Source organism: Apaloderma vittatum, unplaced genomic scaffold (assembly GCF_000703405.1).
Source record: "Apaloderma vittatum isolate BGI_N311 unplaced genomic scaffold, ASM70340v1 scaffold22028, whole genome shotgun sequence".
Lineage (NCBI taxonomy): Eukaryota > Metazoa > Chordata > Aves > Trogoniformes > Trogonidae > Apaloderma > Apaloderma vittatum.
Window position 1 is genome coordinate 275 of NW_009730475.1, and position 21,793 is coordinate 22,067.

Genomic DNA, 21,793 nt, shown 5'->3' on the forward strand with positions numbered 1-21,793 from the left:
CAGATTTAGCCATCCCGGATAAACGAGAGAGAACGAGATGTAACACTAGAACTTGAATCTGCATGAGAAACCCCACTTACAAAGCTTAGCCTGCAGGACCTGTCTCTCTGTCTGCCACAAAGACAACCAAAGATTAACCTCGCAAAGCCTGGTAAGATACTTCTCCCCATAAACTTCATCTTTATTACATGCTGAGTTTTAAACAAGCTGGTAGAAGCCATAAAGATAACTCGTAATAGTTTGTTTACTACCTGGAGGGAAAAAAAAATACAGGACAGCTTGACAACATAAAAAATTAACAAAAAGAACTTTTTTTTTTCCCTAAGAGAAGTAATTCCACTGCATTGGCACATTCTTGATTTATGTAACATGGTGCCAGTTTGTAAGTATTCAGCTGCTCGCCAGGTGTGGAGGCCTGTCCCACCCTAAATAACTCCAACTGCATTCCCACACTCCAATCCCAGCGCTGATCACAGGTGGGGCAATAGCTCCCAATCTGCCAGAATGCGGCTCAGCCCGCCCCAGACGCAGCAAAGAACAGAAGGTTTTTCAAACAGCAGCCAGACCAGAGCAGCAAGCGGGAATTCTCTACTTCACGCCGTGTCAAGAAAATACTTACGGGGTTGTGAACTTCGGCGGTCGAGTGCCGCACAGCCCACCAGTCAGACGTCCACTCCCAGGCGTTTCCCACCATGTTGTACAAGCCATACCCGTTGGGAGGAAACGCAGCGACCTGTACGAGACGTAGGACGTGAGTGACAGTTCTGTCAACGCCTCAGCGTGAAATAACGTCCCTAATCCTGAAAGACCGATCTGCGGAAGGTGCATTTGTCTTTACCAGGAGCTTCTGCCTTCACTTCTCAAAAGCAGACCCCAAATTAGTAGCACAGAACTGTAACACTTCTAACATGTCCCATACAAATATGAAAAAAAAATAGTTATCATCCATTCCACAAGCTTCCACTATGGCACAAAGCATCTTCTCAGTGGTTTTGGAGACTCAGACACACACAGATTTCTCTGCCAATTAAAATTTTGAGACCGGCTTTAACTACCATTTAATAATTCACTCACATTCTTGGCTACCTCAAAAATTCCATTCCATTTTTTGCCATACTAGTTGGACTCAACCTCTCCAAAAAGGGATGTTTCGTTTCTGTGTAACTACTGCACTGCATCTGTGCCTTGGGAACAACTGCCCAAAAAATGAGAGTTCACAAAATTGCAATACCAAAAGTGCAGGCAGAAAGTATTTCAGCTTCTGACTGTAAACGACTGGAAAGAGGGAAAAGAGGTCAGTCTGAGAGGAACTAGAAGTTAAAACCAAAGTAATCTTTGCTTTGCAAATAACTTTTTAAAAGTGTCCCCTGGTAATCCCCAAGCCTGAAGTGAAACACACTGCAGCGTGAAAAATCTAAAGGTGAAGGAGTGCAGGAATGGAACACAACCACCACTCACTGAGCTGAACGTAAAACAATTCAATTTTAGGAAAACTAAGTTCACTTCCACGTGATTAATTCTCTCCTGAGACCCACTTACAGGCGCAGTTCCTTTGTACCCGTCTTCTGCGGTGTTAGTAGTCGGGAACACTCCCTGCCAGATGTTGGCATAATGTTGACCTTTGGGCTGAAGCTTGTTGCCCCATGGGAAAAGCCTAAAGACACACAGAACAACAGCTGTCAAACAATTTTATTTTTTTTTATTAAAAAGACACCCCAGTACACAAGAAAAAGACATTGAGGGTAATAAAAACCCACACGACATGTCCTTATCTAGTAAAGGACAGTTTAAAATGTTCATCAGCAACACCTTTGTGACAGGTACCTCTTTTCGAGCCCCCCGCGACAGCTGTATTCCCATTCAGCCTCCGTCGGTAACCGTTTCCCTGCCCACGTGCAGAATGCCACAGCATCGTTCCAGGAAACATGAAGAACCGGATGATCCATTCTGGAGAGCAAGATAAACAGGGCAAGATTATCACCGAACCAGGAAACCTCACAGCTCTACAGCACGAGCACTTTATGAAGCTCCTTTAGAGGTGGCCAGAAGGGAGTATGAGGAAGTTTCACAGCTGAGTTACAACGGGATGAGGTATCAGGTCCCTTTTACAGAAAAGAAGCTATTTAAAGAAGAACAGCAAGATGCTGGAAGGAAAATGCACCCAGAGAAAAACAAGAAAAAAACCAAAACTTGTTTGTCTCATCGTGCTTTTATGTACAGCTCTCTACAGCTAACAAGGACATTTGTGGCTCGTGCCTCCGCATGTTCTCACCTCGGAAAGCTGCTGCAGCCAGAAGCTTGTGAAGAAAAATTGATATAGTGGCTCTGTGGAAATGTAGGTGCTCCAGAGACCCAAAGGAAGACACCAAGGGCCTGCACCAGTACTACTCCTTGCTAGGCTCGTTTAAAGGTATCCAAACAAGAAGCCAGAAGTGCTCAATAGGAAAATTTAAAATGCAATTTAATGGCAAACGCTCTCCACTCCCTTGTGTGCTCTTCTCTTTGCCATCAGCTGTGGGGTTTCTGAGGGAGAGGCGAGATAAGAACAAGCCCTTGCTTTTACCAACACTCTATCTACAAAAGAGTGAACTGCAGAAATATAACAATGGGGTTTTTTTTCTTTGAGTGTTTCAAGCTGTCCATAGTTTACACAAAAGCTCCCATCTTTCCTTTGGCTCAGTTGCAGGATTCCTGGTCTCTCTTTCCAGAAAAAGACATGAAAAATGCTTAGTCACTCTCATCACTGCCATCCTCCCCATCCGAGCCTCCAACAGAGCAAGATACTTCAAGAGCTGAGGGTACTGGTCCAGAGGACAGGCCAGGAGACTGCTGGTGAACTTGTCTCTCCCACCTCATTTAACAAACCAGTGTTTATCTGTCGGCCTTTCCACGTGGCAAGTTCACCCTCAGCTGCACTAGCCCAGGTTTGCACCATCCTTCTACAGGACTGGACGCACACGGCAGGTTTCCAACTCTTACCTGCAGACTGTGACCTAAATTTCTCTGCCTTCCCTTAACAACGCCTCCTGACATTATCTCTATTTTTGCCTCAGATAATTCTTTCATTACCCTTGGAGAACAGACAACGGACTCGTTACTAGGCAGTTCAGCCATCAGATGATGTTACACTAACACCGGCCCGTCCTTAGAGGACTCAAAAACACGCCAGCACCTACTAGATCTAGGCTAGAGAGTCTGACTTTATTTCAAACAGAAGTTTTGAAACTTTAACTAGTTAAGGCAGCTTGAAACAACTTCACTGACACCTGCCAGGCAAGAGAAAGAGTTGCAGTAGAGAAGGCCCCAAATGAGGACAGACATCTCCACGTAAGCACAGAGCAACCTACGGAACAGAGCAATGGCTCTCCACGTGGGCAACCCAGGGCTAGCTCTGCAGTAGCTGAAAAACCCCCTGAGAACGATGGAGCCTTTTGATTTTCCAGCCATAAAATTCATTACACTTCTGAATGGGAAGAGATGGCACAAAGACACGGATCAGCAAGTTGTGGGGTTCATGCTAGCAAGGCATGACACTACCTACAGGCATTTAGAGCTGCGAGATAAAATCACAAGTGATTTTTCACAATAATCAGCTCGCAGAGTCAGGATACAGTAAAAAGCACAAAACTCTTGAGTTTTCTGCTCCCAAAGAAGTAATTCTCCACATCCCAGGTGGAGGACATGCTACATGGACTCAGACTCTGTGTGCAGCTGGCATTTAGCGTTCCTCTCCAAAACCAGATGTGCACTGAATGCTCTCAGGTTACTGGCCCTCTAAAGATCTACTCTGTTTCCCTGCTGATACATAAATGCAAATAGGAAACACACTGAAGCACATTCCAGAATGATCTCTTTTCCTTTGCGTGGACGCTTTAGACGCCACTGACGACGCAACCACAGATCGTAGTACGCAGCATGCTAGAAGATGGGAAAACAGAAGCAGCAGCAAACAGGTAACTAATTCAGAACTCTTCCGTGTATCCCCATTCCTGGTGCAAGCTTACAGGTACATTTACAAGCATGGTGTATTATAATTGAAGGGATATTCAGGGCTTACCTGTTGGAGATGCTGGAGTCGGGACCCTCGGGGTGCTTCCAGCTGGCTCCCTTCACAGGCAACCACCAGGGAGCGGCTGCAACCTGAGGAGGGATGAGAACGGCCAGGGAAGATGACTTAAACTCCCAGCTAAAGGCTGTTCTGAAAAAGCACCAAGTGAGAATGGGCTACAAAGCCTTCACTGGCAGCTCGCAGCTCTGCAGCCAATAACCTCCTGACCCACAACGCTCCGAACCATCTCTGACAAACCACGATGACCATTCGACCCACACCACAGCGCTGCCGGCCAGGGAACAGCCCCAAGAAAAGCACCACCCGAAAACAAGCGACAAGGAGCCCAAATCCTGAGCACGCATTTCGGAAGGCTTTTGCGCTGGCTGCTTCTCCTTCCCTTCTACATGTTCCCACCTGCAGGTCTGACAGAAGGCACAGTTTATTCTCTTTGAAGGCACAGCCTTCAGCACACTAGCTGCACTGGGCCACAGTGTCCTCTTGAAAATTCCCGTTTTAACCTCTGAAAACACACGCCAAGAACACTTCGGTGGTGCTGGTTGGAAGAGGTCACCTGGAACACCACAGTTTCACTCTATTCTTTTTCGGCAGCATGCCCTCAGTACAGGTAAATCAGCCAGCCTCAGTCTGACACACGCTGCGGAGATGATAACAACAAACAAAGAAAAGGCAGTTTTGGCTTAAAGAGAATTTCCATCCCAATTACTTGCTCCCTACACTCAGGGTTTGGGAATAACTAAAACAAAATCCTTTAACTGGGGTAAAAACATGCACCTTGCAACACATTTGCTTTCCAGTTAATTAACTCAGTAAGCTGATTTCAAATTATTTGCTGTCAGCTTCCAGAAGGTGGAGACAGAAGAGCCACAGAATTGAAGCCTTTTTTTTTTTTTGGCTTGCTTGATGTTGCTCAGCAAACCAACTGGGAAAATACTCTGTAACAGCGCAGCCATGGAGTGCTTCTCTCTGCCCCAAGTCTCCAGTTTGGTTCTACAATGCCAAGGAATTACTCCTGGAACACATTAATTAAGGATTTCTTCTATTAAGTTTGCTTCAAGGCTGAGAAGGTCAGTGCACAGCACATTTAACTATTCCGTTCTGATTCACTTTCACTTAGGAACACTTACCTTAATAACGGCTCCTTTCAGAACATTGAGGCAAAAAAATCCACTTATGCTAACCATCAACAGTGGTTTTATTCCAGCACCTTAAGTGCTTGCTTCCAGAATACTCCTATTATACAGATAATTTCCATAATGAACAAAAATGAAAGGAAATAAGCCTCCAATGCTTTAGGAGTTAAACAGCCCGCCCGCTGGTTAGCTCCAGACCCACGAGATCCAGATGCCGCTCGAATACTGGCCCGTGGAACAACCTGCAGCAGTTTCTCCAGCTTTCCCACTCAGGAGATGGCACAGGGAGTAAGTAAAGCGTTAAACACACAGGTGGGAATTGTACTGAGAGGCAAAATTAGGAAATTTTTTTTCCCCAGCAAGAGCAGTCAGAGCTTGGCACAGGCTGCCCAGGGAGGGGGGGGAGTCCCCACCCCTGGAGGGGTTTCAAGGTTGATGTGGGGTTGGGGGAGATGGTTTAGGGGTGAGCTTTGCAGAGTAGGGTTCATGGTTGGACTCGGTGATCCCAAGGGGCTTTCCCAACCTGAGTAATTACTGATTCTAAGAGCGTTATCCTTTAACTCACAAGATCCTTCACAGGAAAGTCAAAAAGCAAAAGTTCCTAAAAGCTGGTGCTCAGGAGACACAGCGTCAGTCCAGTCAAACAATTTTAACAGCTCCTTCTAGGAAGTGCATTTAACACATAACAACACGTGCACGATAGAAAAAACCATTGATGACAAACATAAATTGTGAATAGAATTGCACAAAAAGAAATAAAGACGATCTCGGCAGCTTGCTGCTGCGCTCTCCACCTCACTGAGACCCTTGAGGCAGCTCCTGAAGCAAGGACACTGCTTAGAACTTCTGCTTTGACCTCCCTAGCACAAGCACAGAAATCGACACCACCAACCACATAATTCTGTCTCGGTATCTAACACAGCCAACAACATTCCCACCCCAAGTAGAACCCCTGCCCTTTCCAGAAAAGCACAAGAAGCATTCCACCTCCTTCTAGTAACTCTGGCTCCGTTACTGAGCATTCTAATCCAAAGATGGCATCTTCACTCGCAGATACTGAAGCTCCAGCATGACCCAGCTGCTAAACAGATCCTACAGTCAGTAGCTTTAAAACTCATCTGATTTAACCAGTTCCCTGTATATTGAGTTTTAACCTTTAATCTATATTCAAGGTAGGGCAGAGATCTAACATTAGAATTTTATGGTTCTTTAAGTAAGCGAGCCACGGTCCTGTTTGCTAAAGGTTCTTTGCGAATCTGGAAGTTCACAAGGAAAAATCTCATCCCAATCTTTTCCAAGCACGATACGTTTTTGTAAATTAAACTGCTGGGGTGTTGGATTAAAAAAAAAAAAAAAATAAAACCTCTGCAGGAGACTGCAAAGACTTACACTTTAGAAGACTTGATTTTTGGACAACATTTTTGTTATGCAAAAGAAAAAGCAGATGCTTTCAATCAGAATGGTTTATTTTAAACCGAGAAAAATGCCGTCTCTCCACACGAGAGCACTACGCGTGCACGTCTTCTGTTCCTGGCTCTGCCGAGCTGAACACCAAATGGCTGCCGGTCTCTGCAGAACACCCAGAACCTTGGAAGAGTTACACAGACAGTACTAGGACAGGGAGAAGTGTGATTGACTACGTACAGCCTTCAATAATTCACTGGAAACTCATCCAAGTCACCGACACCAGCGAGCGTGCACCAAGGCGCTCCTTCCAAAAGAGAAAGTCGTGCAGCCGCAATTTACGGTCCTTCCAGAAAACTTCTCCAAAGTCTTTAAAGCTTTTAATTGCTCTAATCTAATTAGTAGAAGAGCTAATTAGACAGAGACATTACAACACCACAGCTAATGCAGCAAAGCCCTCCCTCGCCGCTAATGAGCTTAGCTCCTTTCGTAACGCTCCGCGTTACGCTTTGCTCCGAAAGGCATCTTCCAGAGACCAGCAACAGACTCAGTCTGTAAAAATAACGACATATGCAGAATAGATCTCTAAGAGATACCAAACGACGGGACAATATCTCATTCGTTTCGATTAATCCTTCCTGGCGGAGCCGACTGATTCCAAGAGAAGCGGTTCAAGAGCTGCACCCCACCAAGGTTACACAACCGCCGCGGCACACGGGGGAACGCAGCCCCCGGAGCAGAGCACATGGCAGGGGCACAGCAGCTCAGTGCTTGTCTCGGTCTGATCCAGCTGAAAAAACTTGGATTATCCAGCTCTCTGCTCCAGGATTAAACTTTAAGAACTCACTGTTCCGCTTATCACGGACCTGTAGCACTGCGGAGAAACGGCAACACGCTACGATGATGCCGGGAAAAGCTATACTAGCAGTTAATTCCAGCCTACAAGTTTTCCACTCAAATGAAGCCATTTGCAGAACTGAAGCATATACTCCCACTGTCAGCTTGCATAAAATTCAAAGTTTTAAGTATTCAATTTTCTTTTCAAAGTAGGCTGGGCTATCCTAACTTTAATTGCTCCATTAACTCATGATTTCAAGATTTTTAGGCCGCTTCACAATTACCTGGAGGAATATTCCTCCCTACATCTACACAGAGAAAATGAAACGGGGGAAATCAGGAAAATCAGTTCCATGTTCAGCATTACACCATTACTGGTGCTGCAAAATCAGCAGGGAAATACCCTTAAAAACACACCCCAAAATACCCAACTGAAAGGCACGAAAACATTTGTATTAGTCTTGCACCTAACAAGGCACTGGCCACATTAGATAAAAAAAAAAACCACCAAAACCAAAATCAAAGCCAACACCACCAAAACCACCCACAAACACCCCTTGCTTTAGCTCATAAGTTCAAGTTCAAATCACATTTATGTATTAGAAAAATTAGCAAAAATAAACTCAACCGAGTAGCCCAAGTAGCTAATGTTGGCTCTAATTCCATTTCTAACACGCAACAAGTCACTTGACATAACGAAGCTGTAGATTTCAACCTTAAGTCAGGCCTGTAAGACGATGAGAAATTCATCCTGTCGTCCAGACATGCAGCAAACATCTTTTTTTGACATGCTACAGCATTAGAATGCTATTTTAATACAATAAGGCTGCACACTCTAAGTCAAGATAAACATCTGGAAGAAGCAAAAGTTATTGCAGAGTAAGAACTTGAGCAATTGAGGAATCAACTGTCTGAAAAAGAGATTTTTTCCGAATGAGAAGTAGTCTAAATCTGGAAAACACTTTGAGAATCATTTATTAGGCGGTGGGTTCTTAAAGAAAGTTACGCACACTTGGGTTTCAGCCGCTGGCTTAACAGGTTACCGCTCGTTTGAATCCGACTGCCTTCAGCGCCGCACATCCGGAATTTGCAAAAGCATCCTCTTGGCTACAAAAGCAACATGTGCATCAGCGGGAAGCGGGGAAGTTATGAAGCATTAACTCCGGGAAACACACTCAGTGGTCTGGACACCCTCCTTGCAAGCATCGGTAGGACGCAGGAAAAAAAAAAAAGACTCAGTAAAGAACATTGGGTTTGGATGAGGTTTTATTTTACCCATGGAAGGCAGATACGCATAAATCTCTGTCAATTTTTCCTCCTCTGTGGCGTATCTTAAGCCCTGAACAGTTGATTAATGAACTACCCAAGAAAGAGGCAGAGAACAGAACATTTTTAGTAGGGCAGAGAGTTGAAGAAATAAAACTAATTGCTGTGCAGCACCTGAGCCACTGGCATCTTCCCCTCAGAAACCACAAAGACATCGCATTAGATGGCAAGTAACATCACACCTATTTTTCTAGGCAGCCTCAGCACACCTCCACAACACCCCTCAGAACTTTCTTCCCTTGCTCAGATTCAGGACAAACGCCCCCCATTCACCTTCTCCGCTCTGCTGCTCCTCCTGCGCGCACCGAAACCAGCCTGAACGCGACCTATTTCTACGCCGCGCATCATCTCTATAGCAACGGGCTCGTGTTTAAGTTGAAACAGCTGTAACGGAGTCAGGGAGACGTTGCAATGTAAATAGCGTGGAAGCGAACGCCGCTTCGAGGCTCAAGCCGACGCAGAGATCTCTCCCAGCCCCTTACCGGGGTTGTCATAGCAGCTGCAGGAGGGAGACATCATCGAAAGCAGCTCTAATCCGTATTTGTTCTTGAAGACGCTCTGCAGAGAAGAACAAACCTTCCATAATCACCTACATAAACTGAACTGGAACAGGATTGTCAAATCCTCCACTAAATCAGTAATCAAGTGCGCTGAAACACCTTTGAAGCAGACAGTTGAGTATTTTGTCTTCCAGAAGATAATCAACGCTTCTGCAACACTGCTGCAGGGCCCAGGCTATTTGCTGTATCAATTAAAAGTCCCAGCTCCCCGAAAGCTCTAATTGCACAAGAATCTGTTTTCATTCGTATTTTCTAAGGTTTGTAGCCTCCCCCATCAGCTCAGAAATAAAAGCAGCAAGAGGTTTTGGTTTATACCGAATGCTGATATTGTTTGCCTTAATTCCCCATATTTTAAAGCAGTTTGGAATTGCAAAAAGGAAGGGCAGCAGCTTTGTAAAATAAGAAGAGATGGATTTTAAGTCATTAGTTAAGAGAAAATATGTCAGATGTAATTGGCACTTTCACAAAGGGACCTTCTCCTTCGCATAAGGAAAGGTCATTGAATCTCCTTCAAACAGTGCAATACTTCACAACTGTGTCAAACCTCCAAGAAAAATAACCAAAAATATTTGATGCTAAAATCCAGTAAGATTCATTAAGTGCAAGTTTTGGAATCCAAAGAAGCTTCTTTTGAGTAACTGATATTCCTGGTGAGTTCCATCTCTGGAAGCCTATTTTTCAGCCAACATCTAAACCTGCACTCCAGCCAGTAATTTTTTTTCCAAAACCCAAGTGAACATGGACTTTAGGAAAATCACGCACGCACGGATGTAGCTACAGCCTGAGGCACGAGCAATGCCCCGCTTTCAACTTGTGGTTTAACCTGATAAATATGGCCCAGTATAACTGGTAATTCCCCGTGAGAGATGCCTCCTGCACATTGTTCTTTATCCCAGCCGTGGGAGCACAGCACAAGATGAGCAGCTCGACAGCTCCACCTTCCCAACTCCTTTCAGCAGCTAACCAACGCCCCAGGGTCTGCAAGCAGCAGGCTCACCTTGGATTTCAGTTTCCTCTCTGAAGGGCCTCCAAAAAAGCAAAAGCCAAATGTGGAAAAGATGACATTTACCCCTAAAGCAGCAATAAGGGTATTTGTCAACTTCTGCTTGTGCAACACGTGTTGACATTTTCAGAGTATCAGACGAACCACACAATAACCTACCTGCTCCCCCCCAGGGCACGTGGTCATAGGACAGTTTCGGCTTGAAGAGACCTTCAAGATCATCAAGTCGAACCTTTTCCCAGCCCTATCCACACCACTAAACTACGTCCTTCGAGGCAACACCCACCCGTCTCTTACACAGCTCCAGGGATGGCGACTCAACCCCCTCCCCGGGCAGCCTGTTCCTACGGCTGACAACCCTCTCAGTAAAAAAATTCCTCCTGATATCCAACCTGAACCTCCCCTGATGGATCTTAAGGCCATTTCCCCTCGTATGAGGGGAAAGCAGCATCCAGTGGTTCTAGACTGAGCAGAACAACTTTATGCCATTTGCTCAAGCTTGCCAGTGAACTGATTTCACTGCACTCCCGGATTAAAAATCCAATACCTCCGAAAGACAAGTCAAGTACACACATTCGTATGCCAGCGGTCTCTTCATTGCAACCTTTACATAGCCTGGAAGCCAAAATTAATTTTGTTATCTTCCACAAGCCAAGAAAAAAAAAAAAAAACAACTTAAAAAAACGTTCCTGCTACTCTCCAGTGAGCAAACCTGAGCTTCGCCATACTCCAGTGTGGGTAAGCGCTATGCTGTTTACCTTTTTCACAGTAGCTGCACAGCAAATGAAACTCTTGCAATTATTCGCAAGAGCTCTCAAATCCCCTCGCTGGCAAACACGCCTCAGTACCTTCTCATTTTGCAGACACAGTCTTCATGCTTTTTGCTCTAGGATACATTAAAATGCCATATAAATGGCATTTTACAATGCCATGGAATAATAGCACTGGGGATGCATTTCCCCCTCTCTGCTTTCTCCTTAACTCAGGGAGATAAAACAGTAGGAAAACAGTTTCATCATAAAATAAGAATAGCAAAAATGTCTACATTTTGAGCTTTTTCCATTTCATTAAATTCTCTCAAAAAAGAAAGAGAAAAAAAAAATAAAAACCCCAAATGCCAAGCTATCACCTAAACCAAAGGCCAAGCACCCAAGAAAGCCCGTAACTTAATAACTGTAATAGATGGTCTTAATCTGCAAGTGGAAGAACTGATTTTAATATGTGAACCTATCAAGACTTGTTCAAGCCACACAAAATGTTTTGTTTTCAAAGGACCTTCCACCCTCACCCTAGAAAACACCCTTTTTCATTTGAAAAACTCCTTGCCAGTTCCATCACTAACAGCCTCTGCTGCTCCGGTGCAACATTTTCGCTCTCTGCCACATTAGTGCTGAACGTAGAGGCCAAAAACTAAAACTCGAGCTCCCAGAATTCTAGAACAATTCGGTTACTGGCTGCTACACCCCTTTTTACTGCTTCCCTGCCAGAGGAGGGCGGCTATCTAGGGGAGCACTCACCGCCAGGAAACACACGCCCAACGCTCCAACAATTATTCTACGTGCTGAGCTGGTTTGCTCCAGCGTTAGCTTTCCCCAGCCCCACCTCTGATCTCACCGAGCTGTCTGCTGCCGTGGAAGGCCCACGACAGATTCGGCTGGTTTCAGAAACGGACAAGCCAAAGCGGTCAAAAGGATCAAAACCCCCAGGTCCTCCCCAAGAGACACGTGCGCCTTGTTATTTATAGAAGCTGTTATGGACGGTTTAGCCCAACATCTTCCCTTCCACCTCTCCCCAGTTCTGTCACTGCCTATGAAAGGCTCTGCCAAAACACATGTTCCTGTTGCTCTTCCCCTAAAGAGCATCTGCATTTAGCACTCCTGTGCTTCCGCTGGAGGAGAGCCAGATCGAAGCATATCGGAGCCACTGAGGCACAGTGAAAGCACAGTCCTCTCTCCCATTTGGTGGAGGGATTTTCAGTTTCAGCAGTGCACCAATGTTTCCATCTTATTTCTGCTTTTCACGGTGATAGTTATGACTCGGAAAGGTACCTGCCACCAGCTACAATATTACTTGGCTGAGGTATACATCAAGGAAAAAAGCCTTCATTTTCTCCATTGCTGATCATTACAATCTGCTGATTGACGCCAACATCTTGCAATTTACACTTTTTCTGATTCCATTTGAACGGCTACAATGCAGCAGCCAAGTTTTAAAAATGTGCTCACTTTTTTTTTTTTTTTAACTAATCAAATAGTATCAAGTTCCTTTCACCATTTTTCCACCAGCAGGCACTAACAGAAATTCAACATTTTGGGCAAGGTAACAGGAAGCTGGTTTTTATTTTCTGTTGGTTTATTTAAGCTTGCAGATCCCCAGGAAGAATTCGCTTTTGCGGAACCCTTGAAGTCCCTGCCCCGTAGCAGGGATGCTTCTGCATTATGAAGTTTCTTGCAAGTTGCCTATAGAAAATTGTTTCTTGAAAGTATGATCTACAGAAAACTGGTAATGCATTTTATTAGTTTCAATTAGGCAGGACGAGCATGGCCTACCCAGAATTGAGTTGTGCAAGAAGTAGCCTGAGTACATTATATTCTAACATCACATCCCCACAGCTGATGCTTCCCTTCCCTGCAGCTGAAAGACGCTTCTTTTTTCTAGTCCACAAATTGCAACGTCACAAAACCCAAAGGCCCTCACAACCACAAAGGTCTGCACAGTCCTCTCGACATTTACAATCCCTCGCAGAAAATGCAAGGTAGAACAACAGAGAGGCACAGTTTTGAGAGGCAGAAGCACCCATAGATAAAATTCTAAGCTGTATCTTCAGACATCAGAGCTCTCTTCCCAGCTCCACTGCTGCGCTGCCTCCCGACACCTTCTCCCTGCAAACAGCAGCTCCTTGCTAAAAGCTGGATTTCACAGTATGTAGCTGGTGAGGGGGCAGGCAGGCAGGAGGAAGAAAAGCAGCTTCTGGTTTCTTCCCCCCACCACCAATATTACCATGTTTCAGCATGTTAAGTTTGTCCACAGCATCAGCGCGAAGTTAAGAAGCGCCAAACCACAAGGCACGCAGCCGCTGCTCTCCAGAGCGCTTCACCAAAACAATTAGTACAATCTTTCTCCGGGTCTATTGTGACAATGCTCTGCGTGCCAGCAGCTCGCAACCTGACCTAATGACAAATACTGAAAACATGGCAAAGGGACAGCCCCCTAAAGTTTACTTTTCCCAAATAGAGAAAACCTCCATCAAGCAGCAGCCAAAAAGACGGGTTTGGGCTCTGTTCCAGCACCTGGCATAATACTTGTTCTGTTCCCATTACAGCCAACGCTTGAAAATTTGGCTGGCACACCCAGGGAAGTGGCTCCCAACACTCTGTGTGTGTTTATACAAATAGCCAGGACTGAGCTTACTCCAGCATTCTTAGGGTTTGTTTGTTTTAAAATGGAAAGCAAGATTTAGGGATTTCTGCATCACGGAACTAGGGCAGGAAAAAAAGAAAATCTTTCTCTAATACCAACTGTTGTGAAGATGGGATGAGCCCACCTGCATTAATTCTACCTTCAACATCAGTTATGCTCATGTTTGGGAAGGCCAATTTACTCCTCTTAAGCCTCACAGTAGACAGTTGATACCCCTGAATTACAACATAACGAACTGTTCTTGTGATCTTCCTTTCCTTGCAGTAGGAAACCAAACTCCACGTTTTTTGCCAGTCATCCCCAGAACACATTCTCATCGGGCTTCTTGCAGCCTCCGATCTAGATTGCTCCTTGGAGATAAAAATCAAGCTCTACGATTCCATGATCCCTCCCTCAACCAAGAGTGTAATTTATAGAGAGCAATGAATATTCACTACTCTGTTGCACCACACATATGTAAGAAAAACTCTGTGTGAGAAACTATTTTGGGGAAAATTAAATTACTAAATACTAACGCCCCAGATATTCTCAGTTGTTTGTCATACTCAGTGATAATCCTCTAAACTCCTGAAGTTGTACTTTGGATCAAATGGCGTGCATAAGTAAAAACTTGCTACTAACTAAAAGAAATAATTTCAGCTCAGACTTTCTCACTTCTCTCTCTCTCTCTCTCTGCTTATCTAGCACTGAAAGGTGCAAAAGGTGGCAAGAAAAAGCTGTGCTCCTCTATAAGTGCAGCTTCACTTAACACTTACATTTAATAGAATTATTGCCAAAAGATGTGGTTTTGTTCCCTGGGTTTGTTCCCTGGGTTGATTCAAGCACTTGCAGAACAGGCCAAGTCAGCTTTGCTGATCCAAAAGAAAATTGACCAAAAAACCCAAAGAAATTCCCCTCCAGAGTAAATGCAACTTGAAGCCACACAGACACACACACAGGAATTGCCACACCGCATCAGAACGCTTCATTTCCAAGGCTTCTTTTTTTAAGGCATGGGACAAGAGAGCCCAGTGTGTTCATCAGAGCTGAGGATAATCCTGACGGGAAGAGACCTCGGGAGGTTATTGTGTCCAAACTCCTGCTCAAAACAGATAAATTCACCCAGGAGATTGTGTGCCACAGTTTGCTTGCTATTAGGATCCACAAAAGTTAAGTGACCTGGTAAGGTTAAGGAGAAGGTAAATGAAGCCTAAGAAAGGCTCAGCAGCACATCCACAACAGAAAGAGGGAAAGGAGGGCGCAGGGAAGCTTCGCTACTGGACTTTTGAGGGTTTTTTTTAAACCAACGGTGACTTCAACTCAACAGCAAAACTGGATCAGCCCCAGTTCAATCAGCACTGCACCCAGCACGAGCTGTAAGCTGCCCTAGTAAGATGAAGGGAACTGAAAAAGCAGCAAAGCATGCAGGATCTTCCACAGAGATGGAGGAAGCACAGTAAAACTTCAGCAGCTCACAACAGAGTAAGGGCTCTTCCGGACTCAGGTGTGCCATCAAAAGGACACTTGTTTGGAAAACTTCACCTCTAGTTAACCTAGAGAAAGCAGTCATGCAAGCATCCGCATCAGGTACACAGATTATGCTCATTTTCTTAATTCAGGATTTACCCGCTCGGTTTGGGTACTGGCAGAGCGTGCCACTCGCGTGACCCTGCGCTCTTGGAGCCAGCAGCACTCCTGTGCTTTGCCCACACAGCACATCACTGGTAGAGCCACTACGAGCACCTGAATTTCTGAGGCATCACTGTGTTACACGTACAACAAACACCCTTATATCTGCACCACTTACTACACTCCTAAATACTTCTCATTTAGGAAAGAAAAAAAGGACAAGAACAGGCTGATACTAACTACTGCTAATCACTTTCATACACAGCTTTGGGAACATCACACAATTTAGAAATTACTGCCTTGATCCCAGCACATCTAACCCAGGGACTGCGAAGCAAGCGTTCCCCTGCATTACTCACTGCCTGACGGATGTCGGCCTTCACTTCTTCACTCAGCATTCCCTCAAACACAAAGGAATCGCCAAACTTCTCTGCCTAGAGAAAGAACAAAAGATTCAACCATGTTAGCAGAGGAAAGTTATTCTTAAAATGATACATCTACAGCTTTATTTTATCAAGGATGAGGGAATTCAAACAGTAATGCTTGAGTTCTCTTTCAAGGAAGCTATTTTAGAAGCGATGGCATTTCATCTCTGGATGGTTCTGCATGCTCTGAACTCCTCAAGAAGCACAGTTTGAAAGAAGGATCCCATTTGCCATCCAGATTGGAAGAAATTTTAGCATATGACCATAGCCTTTATATATTCAGTTTCAGAGAGGAAAGAAAGGGAGAAGAAAAAAAAAAAGCAAAGCAACTCTAATTTTTCTCACTTGCCCAATCTGAAAGACCCCAAAACGCAGAAACAGGTTTATCAAATAGAAAAAAATTCTTGTGGGTCGTTTCTGTTTTTTCTCTCCTGCCTAATCTGAAAGACCCGGAGGTGAACAGGTTTATCACCCAAAGGACCCCAGATTTCCATCTGACAGAATCCACCAAGGGCTTTTAAAAAAAAAAAAAAAAAAAAGTTTGTTGAAGAAAACTTGGTTCAAGAACCAAGCTGTACATCTGGAGATTTTTCTTCAGCTATTTCCCTCCAGGTTTCATTTGCTACTGGAGTTCAGTCTGGTCCTTAATAAAAGAAAGCCAAGAAGTAGGTTGGCTCTGTCTACCCACAGTTAGTTATGTGAACATTATTTAAATACACAAAAAAATAGCTTGATTGAATAAGCCCCCCCCCAAAAAAAATGTGCAGAATCAGTGCCGTTCACTCTAACTCTGAGTTTATTTTTCCAAACCAAGTGCAAAAAAAGGGCTCCATGTGAGGGAGAACAGGAGAAAATGTAAGTGGAGCACCCATCCACACCAGCTGAGCCACGAAGACTCCATCGATGCGGTTCTTCATTTAAACACCATCACACTCGTGCTCGTTCCTGGAGCTGATGCAACAAGCAGGCTCTGCTCAAAGCCAGAATCGTTAAGCAACTTTTTTTTTTCTCCCCGTAATTATTGAGCTAAGAGCTTAAAAACTGAAATAGTGCCACAGATAAAAGAAGCCCTTCATCCAACCAGAAGGATCCTGCCTCCCAAACGAGAACGAGTTTATCGAGTGATTTCAGCAAAGTGCCTCCTTTGAGACCTGATCATTACACCAAAGCTTTTATTTGCCTGAAAGGCCTGTCAGGGTTTTATAAAAGTTGCGTAGGAACAGTCAACTGTCAGGAAAGATCAGAGCCTCAGGCACAGGTACCTTCTTTCTTGGAAGAACCTGAATGTATTCTTAGTCCATTGTTCCCAGTAACATGCATAAAACTATTATTATTCTTGCTATTATATCTTCTTTAGACAGCAGGGCTTTCTAGCGCTCAGCTCATCAGCAAGTAGCTGCACTAAACTAGCCTGCAGAGTCCTTAGCTACCACAAGTTTTTTAATCTCCTCTGTTAATCTGAAATATGGAAAATCTGACAACATAGTTATACTGGTACAAAGATGTCTTAGGAGACAAAGGTAAAAAAAAAAGCCAAACAACAGAAAAATAGCCAAAAACCCTCTGCATAGACATTTTCATCCAGGTTGCCTCAGTCATACTGATGAGGGGGATATTAGTTCAGATATCAAGGTGCTTAATAAGCATGTTGGTATACACCTAGATGCTCTTGGGGCAGCAAGGCAAGGCAGCTTTCTCTCTACACTATTTCCATCAGAAACATGCTAGCACAGAAATTCCAAGCAAGTATTGTGACATCCTTTAAATAAGAAAAGTGCTTTTTACAGGGATTTCTCCAACACAAAGAAAGATGCCGGGAGACCGTGTACCCTTCCGCCTTACCTCAGTCACATACCCCGTAGAATTCACGAATCTCTCAAACTCCTCATTGCTGACCTCATACTGATCCATGTAGAAACTGTTAATGCGGACTCTTCTCGCAGGCCACTCTCCATCCTGCTGTATTTCAGGCTCATCGGTGCCCATCGTGAACACTCCGCCTGGAATTGCGACCATCTGCAGGGAAGACACCACCCAAAAGGTTATGAAAATGAAAGGCTGGAAAGTCTCTTATTGGTCTCGCTCTTCCAACTTGCCTTTGGAAGTGCTTGTGCTTTGAGTTGCCCTTCGCTGATGAAATCAGCACAACAAAACAGTAACGGTGGCATCTTGATCGCCACTTGTTTGGTAGAAATAGCAAGCAGAACCTAAACCGAGAACAAAACCTCACTTTGCAGCTCCTTCTATATGAAATTTGGGTAATTCAGAACTGTCACTGAGGGTAACGCTTGTGCTCTAACGAGGAGAGACTCGTTCCCCTGCTGAACCTAAAAGCCAAGAAACAATCCAAAGTCCTTTCTACTCATTTTCAGATGAAGAATTTTGGCATTTCACCTATGCCTAGGAAGGCCTGATGATCAGTGAATAATCTGAAGATCATCAAACTGTGAAGTGCTCTTTGGTGGACAAGCCTGTGCTTGTTTGCATATTAACTACACCTGGGGTTTCATTTGTTAACAGGCACGTGCAGTATTTTTTAGGTTGGGCAAAAGCCTCAAGCTTCAGAAGTAAAGGAAAAGTGACAGAATAGCATTTTAACTATTTCAACAGGACAGCTTCCAGAGAAACAGAACATATTTTCCCTCAGCTTTAGTGGGCTCTTTCTAGGATAACAGAGGCCCCAGAGGTCTTGTCAAGTCTCGTCAGATGTTTCCCAAGAATCCTCTAAAGACCATAAACTGAGCAATGCAGTCCTCACCCAAAAAACAAGAGTATCCACAGCTCCTGCTCAGAAGCTTGTGCTGGGATGAAGAATGACAGCTCAGGCTGTGCAAAATCTTCCCAGTGTGGTGACGTTTCAAGGGCTGACTACCCAAGAGCTAGCTTGCCAAGAAGTTACTCAACCCATCATCAGAGGAGGAAAGAACTGGGGAAAAGAACTCCCTCTCCTTTCTTCTCAGCATTCCTGAGGCACTGTCACCCCCTAACTCACACTGAATTCTGTCGCCTCACTCCTCCTCTAGCGCTGGGAAGAGGTTTGTGAGTGGGAGAGCCCCGAGAGCCATCCAGCACCAACATTTGCATCCACTGTGGAAAATGATCTGGCATGTCATATTGCACCTAAGCGTACCCTGACGGTGATCTGTGATCACACGCTACTCTTCCCAGGAATTTGATCAAGCAAACCAGTGACAGAACCTAAAATGAGCAAATTCAGTTCTAACAGATTGCAGCATCTTTTTTTTTTTTTTCCTTCAAGATCCTGATTTTTGGTATGCAGGAAATTCAAGTCTAATAATAAAAATATTCACTGAGAGAGGTTTCCAGACTAGTACATTTGTAACACTACTCCAGAAGTTTAGTTTAAGTTCTGAGCAAAAAAGAAGCCTGGGTTTTAGATGTTCAAACAAAATTCCACGTAGTGGAGCAACACAGCATGCAGCACATTTAGCACAAGCAGCTCAACTGTAGAGGTGGGGTTGTGAGAAATGTGAACTGATGTAACATTCCTGAGATGAGGGGGCAGGTTCACAGAACCAAACATGAACTTTGGACTTTGCACACAGAGCCCTTTGGCAGCACAGCCTAGGTTATAGGATCTTGATTCTTCTCTAGTTGGACTTTTTTTTATTTTGCTTTACAAGATTCTCTTTGTAAAATTAGATGCTTTCACCAGAACAGTTTAACCGGATGCCCACAATGACTAATGAACCAGGAAGACAAAAATAATCATTAGTTACCCTCCAGCTTCTGGAGTTTAGAGTTGGTTGTGTAGTTACACCACCAGCCCCATACCAAACGGTCAGTAAGTCAGTTCACATCAGTTATCCAACACCTCTCCCTGTCATTAAGAGAATCTGGAGTATTTGACACAAGTTCACATATCCGACTTTATTCTTTCTTCTCCACTATAGATCTCTCCTTTTTCTTGGGTCTTACGCAGCAACACAATTCACATAGCTTGCAACAAGCCTGTACTAAGTGCTACAAATACATTTTCCTTTGAAGTAACCACACTGAAGCTTGCTGCATCCTCATAACTCTTTCTCCACTAAAAAGAATCTAAGCACCTTCAGTTTGTCTTCTGCTGAATCCATAAAAGGGCTTCAGGATAAATTTGCTTACATTTTTTAGGACTTAGGGAATGACAACGCAGTACAAAGCTGCGCCACCTCCTTCCTTCCAATCTCTTTCCAACCCACTGTAGCTAAAACAACTCCTGGAAGCAGTCTTCAAAGCTCACTGGTGAAGAGCTGTCTACAAGCATACGAAAAATTAACCCTTGCTTCACAGCCTAGCACTCAATTCCAAAAACCTGAAAAATCTGGATAGATTCCCAGTGTACGTTCACTTAGGAATGTCCAAAGGCCTCCCCACGAACGGCTGCTTGCACAGCTCCCTCATGCTGAGACTTCTCACACGTCTACTCATGTTGTGTCCATCACTGATATCAAATACTGATTTCCACATGACTGTCCTCCCCACCAAGGCACCACCTCCTGTCTGGAAACCAGACCTTCCTTTGACAGCCAGCTCTATGATAACATCGTAGGATGCAAAGCCTGGCTGTGCTCTGTAGCTGTGAGCAGCTCAACACCAAGTAAAGAACAGATTCTCTGCATAGACATCACAGCAACCATGTCTGAATCGGTAATTAATCAGCCTTAACATCCAGTTTTAAAATACAAGTAGCTAACACCAAGGAACTAACCTCCAAGAGATATCAAAGTTGAAGTAGGGAGGCAGAAACGCAACAGCAGAGGCTGACAGATGCGTCCATTACTGCATTAGGCGATTTAATGCAATAGAGTGTGCAACAGTAATTGGAGCTTCACAGTATTACTCGCTGGCACATGCAGTTCATTGTCCTCAGAGCTAAACTTCAACAATTGTATTTGCTTATGATTATGCTTATATTGAAAGTATTACAGTAACATAGAGCAGACCCACTGAAATACTAGTTCCCCAGTGCTTGTTTCTATATGATCAACGTAGAAGTTAGATCTTCCTTCACTTTTCCTTTGGTAAAAATGTTTTCTAGTAGATCATAATCAAGTTATCCTGTGCATACATCTTAATGAAAACTAATTACTGCTGGGCTTCATCTACTGTTGAAGTTGCCAGCTGCGTTGTGTAAAGGAAGAGTCAAATGATTTTTTGCACCCTACACTGAACATCTTAAAGCCCAGCAGTAATTAGTTTTCATTATCTACTGTTGAAGTTGCCAGCTGCGTTGTGTAAAGGAAGAGTCAAATGATTTTTTGCACCCTACACTGAGACTCACAGTGAAGATGCAATTAGAGAGGCAGCCCCTCACGTTTTTACTATTTGCAAGCTGTTGCACACGCAAACAAGATCTAAGTCTGCCATGATATAATTCAGTCTGCCAAAGGCTACATCTCGTGAAATGAAACAGCGATCTCATTTGTAATAACTGAATATGCCTCATCCAGGGATGCACCTGGGCTCCAATGGTATAAAGTCTCAGCATCCCTTCACAGCAAGCACCACCACAGTACATCAGCCAACCCCCTTTAAGCCCTGCCTTCCCCAGGAAGGCACGCTCAGCTCTGGATGGTGTCTTTCAGAAGAGCAAGAGCATAAATAGAAAGAAATAATCAAACGTGACTTCCACTTGAAGAGAACCTGAAAGGCGCTCTAGGTATGGATATGTAAACGATGGCTTTGCAGAAACACACCCAAGGGACACAGCATATCGCTTGTTCGTGTTCCAGTTCCACTGATACCAACAACACAGACGTAGGAGATAGAGGGGGCAACCAGCACCCCTGCAGAATGATATTCGTCAGGTAAGGGACCAGGCTAACAGAGGTGTCACCTCCCCGGGGCCCTATGGCACCAGACAAGCCCGTGCAGGTGAGCACTCCTCCACATGTATTCATGGTTAAAGGCATGAGGAGGCCCAAACAAGCGGCCAGGAAGAACACCTGGAGTCACTTTGTCACCTGGAGTCAGGTTGTCACGTCTTGGCTTCGCACAGTGAGGAG

The 21,793-nt window shown here is 44.4% G+C and overlaps 1 protein-coding gene across 1 annotated transcript; it reads right to left on the reverse strand.

Annotated features, from left to right (window-relative positions):
• Positions 1 to 619: 619 nt before the first annotated feature.
• On the reverse strand, positions 620 to 17,801 carry SUMF1 (sulfatase modifying factor 1; the record flags this gene model as incomplete). Its single annotated transcript, XM_009874834.1, has 6 exons — positions 17,628 to 17,801; positions 15,720 to 15,794; positions 4,058 to 4,140; positions 1,825 to 1,947; positions 1,540 to 1,654; positions 620 to 733 (listed from the first exon to the last, which is right to left on the reverse strand). Coding segments are annotated over exons 1-6 (684 nt in total), but the record flags the coding sequence as incomplete, so codon positions are not given.
• Between the last annotated feature and the right edge of the window lie 3,992 nt (positions 17,802 to 21,793).